The 13,261-nt window shown below is 46.5% G+C and overlaps 1 protein-coding gene across 7 annotated transcripts in view; it reads left to right on the plus strand.

The window, feature by feature from the left end:
* LOC120541205 (protein Hook homolog 2-like) overlaps positions 1-11,589 on the plus strand; it is a 154,203-nt gene extending 142,614 nt beyond the window's left edge. For 3 of the 7 annotated variants that reach the window (XM_039772627.1, XM_039772633.1, XM_039772630.1), the window contains 8 exons: positions 233-320; positions 4,364-4,372; positions 4,507-4,541; positions 7,402-7,484; positions 8,861-8,964; positions 9,181-9,285; positions 9,512-9,583; positions 10,057-11,589. In XM_039772627.1, the coding sequence (XP_039628561.1) occupies positions 233-320; positions 4,364-4,372; positions 4,507-4,541; positions 7,402-7,484; positions 8,861-8,964; positions 9,181-9,285; positions 9,512-9,583; positions 10,057-10,197 (637 nt within the window). In that variant the 3' untranslated portion in view covers positions 10,198-11,589. The remainder of the gene's footprint in view (positions 1-232; positions 321-4,363; positions 4,373-4,506; positions 4,542-7,401; positions 7,485-8,860; positions 8,965-9,180; positions 9,286-9,511; positions 9,584-10,056) is intronic. The other 4 variants (XM_039772628.1, XM_039772631.1, XM_039772629.1 and 1 more) reach the window with 2 other exon arrangements.
* The last annotated feature ends 1,672 nt before the right edge of the window (positions 11,590-13,261 follow it).

A 13,261-nucleotide genomic window follows, 5' to 3' on the forward strand; every position in this document is an offset into this window, starting at 1 on the left:
TCAGGCGTCTAGTTAAAGCCAAGGAGAACATCGTCATCCTGGCCGACTACTAATACTGCCACACTGTCACACTTTTCATTTTCAGCATGGACTTCATCAGTACTCCACCAGCACTTACACTGTTGGATGTTAAGTAAATGTAATGTTGGCCCAAACGTCACCAGTATGGCTTTCTCAAGTAATGACTTTTGTAATAATTGTATTCTCATAAACTTTGTTTTTGTTGCCCCAGGCTGAACCAGCTGCAAATTACTGCACTCCGGAGCCAAGTGGAGGAACTCCAGAAAGCACTGCAGGAGCAAGACAGCAAGGCTGAGGATGTAAGACGTCTAATGCCTTCGATGATTGAAATAAATTGGTTAATTTTTGTTGTTTATCTAGAAATCAAAAGTTAATTGCCAACAAGCTAGGTGAGCTCCTAGAAGCTGCTTTGATCCACCGCCACTCTTCAAGTTGTTCCTTCTTCGACTGCTGTCCTCACTGGGTGACCCTAAGAAGGACCACTTGTCAAAATAGCTGGATGGCTCCTAAACTTGCAGGTTTTTACTTTTTCGTATATGGAAAGTATTGGAATCGTCCAAAAATTCGATTTTGAAATTCTTCTGAATCTCGACGGGTTTAGACCTCCCTGATTACAAATTGGAATTGTGTGTGAACACGATAACACGAGTACGAGTCCACTTGGGTCAACCAAATTTTGCATACGAGTATTAGGTACAAAACATAGATTTCTATCAACTTTTGAGCTATTTCCACTAAATGGAAGTGGTACTTTTTTATTCATGCAGCTGCAGAATACTTTTATAATAATTGTTGTGACACAATGAGACTCCAGACATGATAAAGGTTTGGGGCAGCCACCTGTATATGATGTTCCTAGCTACAAAAATAGAGAATTGTAAGACCAAAGTAGATTACAAGACTGAGTCCAAAACAGAACTGTCATCTGGAGGAGGGGAGTGAGGCTTTATAGGGAGTCTTGTGGAAGTGATGTCGTCCTCGGGGAGGGGGGGGCCCGGGACTGGAAGTGGCATCGTGCTCTGGGGCCGGGACAGGAAGTGACGTGACCTGAGTCGAGGCACCAGAACTTGGTGGGATTTCCCTGGATAGGTCTGCAGGGAACTTAGAAGGAAAGTCCATGCACCCCACCACCCCTTGGTCGGGCGAGTCAGTACCATTCTCTAAGCCCTTTAGCTGCCTTCTACTCGCATGTGTGTGTGACATTGTTCAATTTATTATTCATTTGATTTGTTGTTGATAGTTCTTTAATGTACATAATCAATCAATCAATCAACATTTATTTATATAGCACATATTCATACAAAAAAAATGTAGCTCAAAGTGCTTTACAAAATGAATAGAAAAATAGAAGACACAATAAAAAATAAACATAAGTCAACATTAATTAACATAGAATAAGAGTAAGGTCAGATGGCCAGGGTGGACAGAAAAAAACAAAAAAAAACTCCAAAGGCTGGAGAAAAAAATAAAATCTGTAGGGGTTCCAGACCACGAGACCGCCCAGTCCCCTCTGGGCAATGTAAATAATGTAAAAATATAATCCTTGTCTTGCGGTTTACTCCTCAAATATCTGAGTGTATGAGAACGTCTCGGGGAGACCACTCCTGATTTTTTATTTTTTTAATCTTCTTTTTGCTTTATCCCATATTGCCTCTCAATTTTAATCAACACTTTAGGTAAAGCAGTGACCGCCTCTCAGTCACATAATTTACTTTTTAAGCTTTTTAAAAAATGGGCTCCGACACGGGCTTGTGCATTGGTGGGAGGCTGACGAGAAGTACACGTGACTTTACTACAGGTGAGATTGTGACTCCGTAGGCATCACATTACATCTGCTCTAGTGTAGGCGCCCCAACTTATCTGTCAAAAGTTGTCCAGTTATATATTTATTTTTTTAAACAATGCTAATGTCTTCTTACAGTAAATTATGCAGACATTGTGCTGGGGGACATTTCTTGGCATGCAGTGCTTTGCTTGAATCACTCATCACGTCATTTCTATCCTAAACCGACAGAACGTGATCAATCAACTGGCCTTTGACGTGAAAGGTGACTTGAGGTGAAACTCAAACAGCAAATGAGGAGGCTGACACCTCCAGCTAAGAGAGAAATTCTGTAAATTGTACCACGGCGGTCCGTTATGAAATATTAGATTTTACTAATTAGTGGTTTACTCCTTTTTATTTTTTTTCCTTTCATTGTTGGCTTGACATGCATAATGTCTGCTCCACAGGTCCACTAGTAATGTAGCCTGTGTGCCCTGTGTGGCTGTGCCAGCCATCATCCTATTTATATAGAGGTGTCGTAAGAGGGGCAGTCAGAAAGTTTCCGGGAATTGTGATATAGCAGGAGAGTGAGAGATCAGATTACGCACACATTGTTGTGGAGGGGAGCGTAGCAAGTCCGTAGACCAGTTACAACAGGTCTGGATTGGTTTCCACGTGTAGAATTGTTTTAATTACCATTTGAGTTAGACGTGTGCATAGTCATTTGGGAAATCTGCTAGCATACGAGTCCCCAGTTTGCACGTGAACTTGATGTTGGCACGTTGTTTGAACTGCGATATCGCACCGAATGACTATACACAAGTGTAACTCAAACAGTAATTAAAACAATACTACTCGCCAAAACCAGTCTACAGACGTGCTGCACTCCCCTCCACGACAATGCAATCTCTCACTCTCCAGCTATATCACAATTCTGGGAGCTTTTTGACTGCCCCTCATATGTTTGTGTATTGGTAACATAAATGGTAGACTTTGTAAGTGTGGGATCTGTAAGTTCAGTCTTACAGCAAAGAAATCAAAGTCTTGGAGAGGTGGGACCTCGCTTCTGGATTCGGGTGTCTGCAGCTGTCCTGATTGGCTCCAGGGACAGTGGGACGGTTGGCGTTTTGACGAGCACAGCACCTGTGTCACACTGTAATGCACACAGTTTTGGAAGGTCACCTCAGGGAGGCCAGAGATGTTTTGTAGTGGAGCTTAGACCATAAAAGCAAGGCCTAAAGACCAAGTCACGTGTCCAAAAGTTCACACCGGAGGTGGCCAAGCACTCATAGTGAGCCAATCTTTAGATGGCTTTTCTTATTATTCTAAACCTGAATCCTTCCAGAGCTGGACTATTCACCCACTAAAAAAAAAAGTTTGTGCGATCTGCGCCCCCCACCACCTGATCAAAGCACCGTACTGTCCCTACATTCATAGATTAAAGGCCAGAAGTCCACATGACCGTCATCATCAAGTTCTTCAATGTGAACCTTGACTACCATGAGGACTGATTGAGGTCATTGATGTTAGGTAGAATGCCTAGAAGGAGCTGGATGGTCTCGTGGCCTGGAGCCCCTGCAGATTTTGTTTTTTTCTCCAGCCGTCTGGAGTTTTGTGTTTTGTTTTTCTGGCCATTGGACCTTACTTTTATTCAATGTTAATTAGTATTGCCTAATTTCATTTCTTATATATTTTGTCTTTTTTCTCTTTCTTCATCCTGTAAAGCACTTTGAGCTCCATCATTTATATGAAAACGTGCTGTAGAAATAAATGTTATTGCTGGGATTCGATCTTCACAAGACGAGTTAGTTTTACCAAGAAGATGAGTTGTCGCACGTTCCGCCATTGTCCCATCCAAGCACACACGCCATCACTTTTTCCCCCCAAACACCCCACCTTGTCATCTTCACTCAGTTTCCACACTACTCCCATACTGCATGGGGGGAAAATCCACTCACCTTAACTATAGACGGCAGTTTAGCAAACCTCATTCCGGAGCCTCCTGACCAGCCCCGCCCCCTTAGCCTGACCAGCCCCGCCCCCTTAGCCTGACCAGCTCCGCCCCCTTAGCCTGACCTGCTGTCCTATTAAAGTAGTTTGTTCTTGTGGTCTTGGCGAGGATTGGAACAAACTGAAGTGGCAGTGAATCAAGTTTGTCAGCATATCGGCTTCTGTTAAGAATCTTTTTGAAGTGAATGACGGTGCCTTTCTTGACTGAGCTTTTTCCTGATGGGTGTTGTGTGAAATGTTGTTTTTTTTTTTATTATTATTCTATTTTTTGTTCCCCCGTTTTTTGCTCCCCTGCTTTGAAATTTTAGAATGCTGTTGTGGACCTTAGCTTCAACATGCCAACTAATATGTTTTTTGCGATTTTGCTTATCATCTCTTATTAGCGATTCATTATTTTTTGCATGAGCCGATCAAGTGATGAACAGGAGATGTCGATCCTTCAGACTCTGTGCTGATTTAAAGTGATGCATTTGAATGTGTGATTCTTTTATTTCTCATTGAAAACATAACCTTGTTGTCTTCTTCCCCTGTCTCTTAACTTGCTTGATCGCTTGCCATTGAATCCAGCAGGCCATTGTAAGTATGGCTTCTCCAATATCTGCATGCTTTTTTTGATTCCCTCCGTTATTTATTTATTTGAACTTTACCGTCTCATTCTTGTCTTAGCAGTTCTAGTCCAGTGGCTTACTTGCTTTGTTTTTCTTTCTCAGTCTTTGCTGTTGAAGAGGAAACTCGATGAGCATTTGTAAGTTGGAAATCCTCCTCCCCACATGCTAACTCTTTCTTAGTTTAGAATTGATTTGGCCATCCCTGCCGATTGGTGAGTGAACTTGTCTGCTGGTGGTCATTGCCAATGATTTCTCTTCCTGCCTCCATGCTTCATCAGAGGTCCTTTTTTCCCCGTTTTTGTGCTTTATGTTCTTGCCATTTAAGTTGTTTCAAAGGCACTCTTTTTGGTTAAATGATCCTGTTTAGGAAACGCGACAAGTTCTTCTAGTGATGAACAATTCCTTCACTACCATTCACAAGGAAAACACTCCATCCTCTGTAAAATGGGTTGAAACTTTAATCAGATGTGGGCCACCATGCTAGAATGAGTGGACTCCTATACTCCGAAAGGCAGATTTCCTGGACTTGACCGCTGGCTTAGTCTTGATGTATCAGGACCTTGGTCTTCACTTTCAATGTAGCACTTTATTAGATTATACTTTATTTGTCTCCGGGGTGACTTGGAGAACAGCAGCGATGCCGTAGGACCAGCGGCTCTGTCATGTCATATCAATCTCGGCATTGGCTCTTATCCCATCAGAACAATCAATGTGCAGATTAGATGGTCCCACTCTAATGCAATAATAACTATGGTTGATGGTTCTTACTCACGAGCTGGCCCAGCTCCTGATAAATAACAGACCATCGGTGTGGTGCTTAGATTTAAGGGCAGCAGCGTCCTCAAGTTGACGTCGGTTCAACAGAGTGCAGCTGGAGGCCCTTTGTCACTTGCAGCACTTTCGCTCACGAGCACTGTTCTCGACATCCGCGGTCCAAGGTGTTTGTCACGTCTACTTAACTCTTTCAGGGCAAATCTTGCAAAGTCAGAGGATGCCTGAGGAGTGGAGAAGAAGTGTACTGGTGCCGATATTTAAGAATAACAGAGATGTGCAGGACTGTAGTAACTACAGAGGGATAAAATTGATGAGCCACAGCATGAAGTTATGGGACAGAGTAGTGGAAGCTAGGTTAAGACATGAAGTGATGATTAGTGAGCAGCAGGATGGTTTCATGCCAAGAAAGAGCACCACAGATGTGATGTTTACTCTGAGGATGTTGATGGAGAAGTATAGAGAAGGTCAGAAGGAGTTGCATTGCGTCTTTGTGGACCTGGAGAAAGCAAATGACAGGGTGACTTGAGAGGAGCTGTGGTATTGTATGAGGAAGTCGGGAGTGGCAGAGAAGTACGTAAGAGTTGTACAGGATATGTACGAGGGGAGTGTGACTGTGGTGAGGTCTGCAGTAGGAGTGATGGATGCATTCATGTTGGAGGTGGGATTACATCAAGGATCGGCTCTTAGCCCTTTCTTATTTGCAATGGTGATGGACAGGTTGACAGATGAGAGTAGACAGGAGTCCCTGTGGACTGTGATGTTTGCTGATGACATTGTGATCTGTAGCAATAGTAGGGAGCCGGTTAAGGAGACCCTGGATAGGTGGAGATATGAGAGGAGAGGAATGAAGGTTGGTTGGAACAAGACAGAATACATGTGTGTAAATGAGAGGGAGGTCATTGGAATGGTGAGGATGAGGGAGTAGAGTTGGCGAAGGTGGAGGAGTTCAAATATTTGGGATCAATAGTACAGAGTAATGGGGAGTGTGGAAGAGAGGTGAAAAAGAGAGTGGAGGCAGGGTGGAGAAGAGTGTCAGGAGTGATTTGTGACAGACGGATATCGGCAAGAGTGAAAGGGAAGGTCTACAGGACGGTAGTGAGACCAGCGATGTTATATGGGCTGGAGACGGTGGGATAGGAGACTGAGCTGGAGGTGGTGAGTTAAAGATGCTAAGAGTTGCATTGGGTGTGACGAGGATGGACAGGATTAGAAATGAGGACATTAGAGGGTCAGCTCAAGTTGGACGGTTGGGAGTCAAAGTCAGAGAGGCCTTTTATTAATCTGAGGATTTTTTGTTTTTGATTTTTTTTTAAATTCTTCTGAACTGTAGTTGAAATTTCTTTCTCTTGGATGTTAGAGTTGGCATTGAGTAAGTAAACTGGGAAGAAATATAAGTCTGTGTGTTCATTCAAGGCTGTAAAGCAAAACAAAATGGGAATATTTCAAATTCTTTTCTGCACCCACCGTACATAATAAATATGTGAACTTACATACTGTATAGCAGGGGTCCCCAACTCCGGTCCTGGAGGGCTGTGGTGGCTGCAGGTTTTCATTCTAACCCTTTTCTTAATTAGTGGCCTGTTTTTGCTGTTAGTTAACGTCTTTTGAATGAACTTTAATTCATTCTCACTACATCCATAATGGCTAACGTGGTACAAGCGGTACAACACCCCCTAGCACTACACAGAAATGGTGTGTTGGTAAACCCGCAGGAAGGTTGGAATTCCTTTACCGTTTATCAGTAGGGTTTGTTTTCTGCCCTTTCGTACGTTTTAATTAACTGTGTTATTGATGAGCACTGAGAGTAGGAAGTGATGAACTAAACAAAATAAAACAAAATGTCTATTCAGTAAAACTGCAGGGTAACCCAAATATGGTGTCCTAAGCGACCAAGTAGTGTGGTAGACGGTAAGACTTTAGGGACGCTCAAAAGTCGACTTGATGTTAATAAGTGGACGGGACTGGCGAGCTTTGTTGGGCTGAATGGCCCGTCCTCGTCTAGATGGTTCTAATGTTCTAGAACTTTCACTGTGTGTCACCTGCTTCCAAATTGCTTAAGAAAAGGATCAGTCGCTCTCATTGTAAAGGAAAACTAAAATGTAAAGTCGAATGTCCTCGCTCTTGGGGTTAAAGGGACACTGGATGAGTCGTATTATTGGATTTCATATCACGTCTTTGTAATCTCAACGTGTTTATTTTCCTGTCTGCTTTCTTTTTCTGAAGGGTGAAGCTCCATGAAGCTCATTCTGATTTGCAGAAGAAACGGGAATACATTGATGGCCTTGAACCTAAAGTGGACAGCTCCAGTAGGCAACCCGTTCACTTCATTAATATTTGCATGCTGCTAGAAAATGTAGAAACGGCCGTGGCATCTCGGGTGCTCTCTAGCAACAGTGTCGAGTACGGAGTCGTGTGACGTGACGCACCCGCATGTTGGTGCAGAGACCCTGATCTGTGGCCTGCAGATGTGCTCGTTTCACACAACTGTCAGAATGGCTGCTTTGACTGGGATGTGATTGGGGGTTACAGACACCGTGGTGGTGGTGGTGGTTCCAGTTTCTTTCCTCGTTTTTTGCACCAGAAACGTTCAGTGAGCAAAAAAGATGGGTGGTCAGACTCGAATGGAAAGACTTGTTCAAAGTGACAGAAAGGCCACCGATTCTCAAGAGTGGCGAGCAGAAGGGCAGATCTTAAATAGACGGCTGGCAGCGGCGGAGCCCCTCAGTGAGGCTACAGGACCAACAAAACTGGGCGACTGAGGACTGGAAAGTTGTGTGTCGGTGGCGAAGCTACTTTTTAAGTGATGATGTGATCTGAATATACATTTTCAATATGTTTTGAGTTTATTACATTTTATTTAAGGTGTTTATAGCCAATTCTTTTTCCTTCTGGTATCCCAGAAGTGACCCTGGCTTGGTTTTTGTAGCTCCACTTGCCCTCTGTGGCGACAGTTGACTGTTAAATGGCTGCTGCGCCATGCAGGTGGTCGGGTGACGTTTGAGATCAACGGCGCGAGATTGGGGGTCTGTGCCCGCTTCGTGTCACCGTGGTGGTGGTGGTGGTGGTGGTGGTGTCAGGGTGTGGCGTACGTTTTTTTCCTTGCCACACGTTAGACTTCTTAATGAGAATTTCACCGTGTACCTGAACATCGTTGCCGACCACATGCATACCTTCATGGCCGCCCTCCGTCCTTTACAGCTCCGTTTTACTTCATTGACCTCCGGTGGTGCACCTCCGGGGTGAATTTTGCCCAAATGACGTGTGGCTGAGAACAGGCAGGAGATCCCTGATGCTGTCAGGTCGCATTTCCAGCACTGGAAAGCCGGACCTTATGAAGTGGCCTCCCAGTTCACTGCACTCTTGGACGCATTTCCACCTCGTGACTGACCAGTATGGAGCAGATAACCCGACGTGAACTTTCTGTAGTCATGTGGACTGTCGAGCTCCATTGTAATATTTGTCGGTGGTTCACGTGTAAGTGAGGCCAGCATGCTGTGCCAGTGTGGGCGGGTGGGCATGTGGACCGGCACGGCATGCTGGGTTGTCCCTTCTGATCTCGTGTTGGAATGCGTGAAGGAGTGAGTGGATGTAATGTACCCCCATATATGCCGTCATCACTAAGACAAGTTAAAATAAAACGTCCATCCTGATGAAAGTCATCTGCTCGGCTCTCTCTTTGCAGCCGCTAAGAAAATCGATGAGCTTGAGGAGATCTTAAAGAAGAAGGACGCCGACCTGAAGATGATGCAGGAGCGATGTAACCGATATGTAGAGCGAGCGCGGACTGTAAGTAGCAACTCTTAGGCCTGGATTGAAAGGCAGGGCCCCCCTGGGCAAAGCGGTGTACTGGGACCCCTACCTACATAACCACTCAGCAAGACACAACATACATAGATTGGCACGGGACCCCCAGGCAACTACCCAGCGTGCCCATGTGTTAAGATGGCCCCGGTGAAAGGGGGCTTGTATTTGTCTTATTATTTATTTATGTTCATTGAACAGGTCATCAAAACTCTGGACGCCAAACAGCCCGACGCCGTAGCCCCTGAGGTGGTGGCCTTAAAAAATCAACTACAAGAAAAGGAGAAAAAGCTGCAGCATCTGGAGGTGATTTGCCATTTCTGCCACCTCACTGCTCTTTTGACACCAAAAGGCAACCAAGGCCTCTGGTGCCCAGGCTGCCATTGCCAAGGAGGCTTTGTGTTCCCTAAAACAAAGGGCAACGTGAAGTAGTGGAGATGTGCCAGACGTCCTCGGTTGCTCTTTCTAGAACTTACTGCTCTGAGTTTGCTTAGCTTTTTCTTTTTTTTTTTTTTTTTCTTCACCCCCATAGCATGACTTTGAAAAAGCAAAGAGCCGCCATGAAAAGGAGGAGAAGCTGATCATCAGCGCCTGGTACAACATGGTGAGTCCTCCGCAGGATTAGGAACGGGGGGGCAGTGTGGGCTTCGCTTTGGGACGTCTGGTCTTAATTTGGTGGCTTCGTATCCAAATCATGTTGTCCCACCCCGGGGTTTCCCATTGTGTCCTCCCTCCTCCCCAAATTTTGTCAAATTTGTCACTCCAGATTGGTGTGGACTGGCATCCTATTCTGAGTTGGTTCATGCCTTGCCCTTAATGATGCCAGCCCAGGCCCCCTTCACACAAGCTTGTAATGGAAAAAATGGATTGACTTGGACAGTTTTGGGATGGTGGGAGAGAAAAATACAAATCACCAGAGGAAAACTGAACGGTGACAATGACAGCGACAGTGACTGTGGGCATTAAAATTCACTTAAACCAAACTTGACTCATTAAACATCACAGGATAGAGACTGGCAGCCTTCTGGTCTCTCCAGGTGACTGAATGGCGCTTTCCACTTCTCTGTCTCTTTTTAGGGGATGGCACTGCAGCACCGGGTGACACAGGACCGAACTGGCACCCCAGGACAGGCCCAGTCCTTCCTGGCACAACAGAGACAGTTCACCAATGCACGGAGGGGACACCTCTCTCGGCTGCAGCAGACGCTGCCCAGATAAAAGCCCACCTTGCCGACGAGACTTCACTTGAGCGCAGTGGTGCCCATTTCTTACTCTGACGCAGAAGAGCAGCTCACTCGAGTGGACAGCGGACTTCCTATGTGGGACACCAGACGGACATCTCTGACCACCAACCACTGCTGCTGCTGCTGCATGGGGCGGGTGGACCTGATAACACTACAGTCTTCTTCTTAGGTTAGTTAAGGGGGCTTCGTCACAGTGCTGGGGACAGAAATGAGCTGCAATGGGTGTGAAGACCACCAGCAGCCTCGGAATGAGATTCTAGGGGACTGCGTGGGTCAGCGTGTGGCTTGAGCGAGGCGGCCGCCGTGCACCCCGTTGAACGTTTTCATCCATACTTGTGCTCTTCACTGTGACCGCCATCTGTCTGTTGACCGCCGTGTTTCTTCCTGAAGTTTCTCTCTCTCTCTCGAAGTGAATACGCCGGAGCCGCCCCGGCAATGCAGGTCTGCACACGTGTGGCCCGCTGACTGCGCCACGGGGCCCGCGGGTTTCCATCTAAAATGGGAGTTGTGGTTTGGGTTTTTTCATTTTGCCTACAGTTTCAAAGTTAAATTTCCCGCCTGCGAATGTACTTTGCGTTTCCCTCGACCTCCCTTTTAATGTCCGCCCCCCCCCATAAAGACAGAGCGGCAGGGCGGCCCACCCACTCATCCAGTTGTGCCCGTGGTGTGCTTTGTAGACAATCATCTTGTTTTTAACCAAAGAATCACTTAAAAAAATAATAATAATAATTTCGGCCCATAGTGTTAAGCTCATTCAAATTATTATTATTATAATTTTTTTTAATCTTTTTGCTTCTATGATTTTTAGTTTCCCCAGTGGATCCATGAAATGGGTGGATGGTTTTAAACGTGTCTCTCTTGTGGTTTTATTATTGCTGACCACCGCTGCTAATGTCTGCTTTGTTTTTTGGTTAAGACACCCTGGTAGCTTTATAAGGAACCAGGCGATGGAATCGGAGCTGCGGCCCCCCTTGTCTGGCTGGATGTTGTTGTTAACAAACACGAGGCTTCTGTGCCACTCTGTGGGTGTCCTCAGCTGGGCATCCGTCAAGCAAAACCGCGCTGAGTGCCAGGAATGGGGAAGCCATCCGTTTGACTGAGCTGAGCCCCTCGGCCGTTCTTCTGTCTGCTCCTCTTTTTCGGCGCTTTATGTTGAGCGATGGCAGGGTGGGTGCCTTTTATTTTTCTTTTCTTTTCTTTTTGAGGTGTACCTTTTAATTTATTTAGCAGGTTTTTTTTTTTTTTTTTCTTTTAAATTGGTGTGTGGGTAAAGTGGGAGGACGAGAGGCGTTTTAAATCCTAACCGTGCTGCCCTCCCTTCCGTTTTCCCCCCTTTGCACTATCAATAAACTGGAATTGGACCGCGCTGACTTTTTGGTTTCTGTGCCCGCCCGCGCGTGGATTCTGCCCTCCTTATTTCTCTTTTTCTTTACCACACTGGACAAGTTTGGCTAACTTGGGAAATGATGAAGGTGAACTGGGAAATTAACGTGGAGAAATCCGGGGTAGTCGATTAAAATGGATTGGGGGGCTGCAGACTTTTGTTCCACTCAATCGCTTTATTAGAAACCAATCCTTCCGAGTAATGCATCTCATTTAAAGGCGTTAAGTGTTTATATTCTGTCATGTCTGCTCATCCTTACATCTTATGCTGTTCAAGAGAGTGGGGGCATACACTGATGGCACTTCGCCACACCCACCACATGACAAACCACCCGAGTCCAGTGGGTGACGCCTCCGTGCCACACTGCAACAGGTTGAAGTTTATTAACAGGGTCTCGAGTGCCAACCCTGCCACCAGCCTTTCCCTGTTAAGTTGGCAGACCTGCTTGCAGGTTAACGTCATGGCCAGGACAAAGCAGTTGTAGGTTAAGGGTCTTATTTAAGGGCCCACCGGAGTAGAGCCACTTCTGGCGTTAACGGGATTTGGACCGGCACCTAAAAAAGAACATCGGGGGCAGACGCACGTTTACCTGTGGAGTCACTGGACCACCCGAGCAGGAGCTGGGGGGAGAGGGGGGGGGAGGGGCTGACGCTGTGTTGCTGTATCCCAGAATCCCTCATTGCACCACAGGAGGGGACTTGAGGATAACAGGAGACCAACGATCAGAAGATTGAAGCTCAACTACCAGTGGACCTTGAAACGGGACGCGGACCCTAAGCCCACCACCGAATGGCTGAAATGGAGGGTCCCACAGTGGCCAAGTCAAAGCCTGGAAGGCACACCCACCCATCACCCAATGCTGCCAGTCCATGTCAGAGACGGGTAGACCATCGCCTTGAGGGGGCAACACCAGCTGTTTGAACCAAAGCCATCACCTTCATCAGTAGAAACTTAACGTGAAGTTAAAAAGAAGAAACGTTCAGGGGGTGCACTTACTTATTCACAACTCGCCCCCAACTCTCAAACACACACACACAGAAAGAGGCTGACGGCACTTGAAGGGGCCGCAGCAGAAAAGAAACTGAAGAGGAGAAACACGAGTGCCCCAAAATGAGTCGGGGGGGCCGCCCATGGCTGGGGATTGGGGGGGTCACAGGTGCCGCATGTTTATGATGGTGGAGGATCGTGGTGGGTCAGCTAAGCCATCACCGCAGCTCTGATGCACTCCGTTCAGCCAGGGGGACCCGGCCCTGGGCAGAGGGTCTTTGATTCACCAAGATGGGTGTGGGTAGTGCCCCCCAGGTCCCAAAGACACTTGTGGTGGGTCGCGACACATTGCGTTAGACAACTTTCCCAGCACAATTTGTTGCCCTCCTTTACGTAATCTTGGTGAGTTAGGGTTAGTGGGTGGGACGCGCCCCCCCATTGAAGGTGTTTCTGTACTGTGGTGGGCCGGGTGGGTGTGTGTGTGTGTGCGCGTTTACCCAGCTGTGCGTGGAGTGACGAGGACTTCACAAACGGACCGTAAGCTCGTCTGTCGGCCGTCTCCCATTTTATGGACCACAGCAGAATGGCTGCTAACTGGACTTGACCGGCTCCAGCAGGCCACACGTCATTGGCTGTCAGAAAAAGGGGCGTGGTGACAAATCATAAC

The sequence above is a fragment of the Polypterus senegalus genome, chromosome 12 (genome assembly GCF_016835505.1).
Source record: "Polypterus senegalus isolate Bchr_013 chromosome 12, ASM1683550v1, whole genome shotgun sequence".
Taxonomy (NCBI): Eukaryota; Metazoa; Chordata; class Cladistia; order Polypteriformes; family Polypteridae; genus Polypterus; species Polypterus senegalus.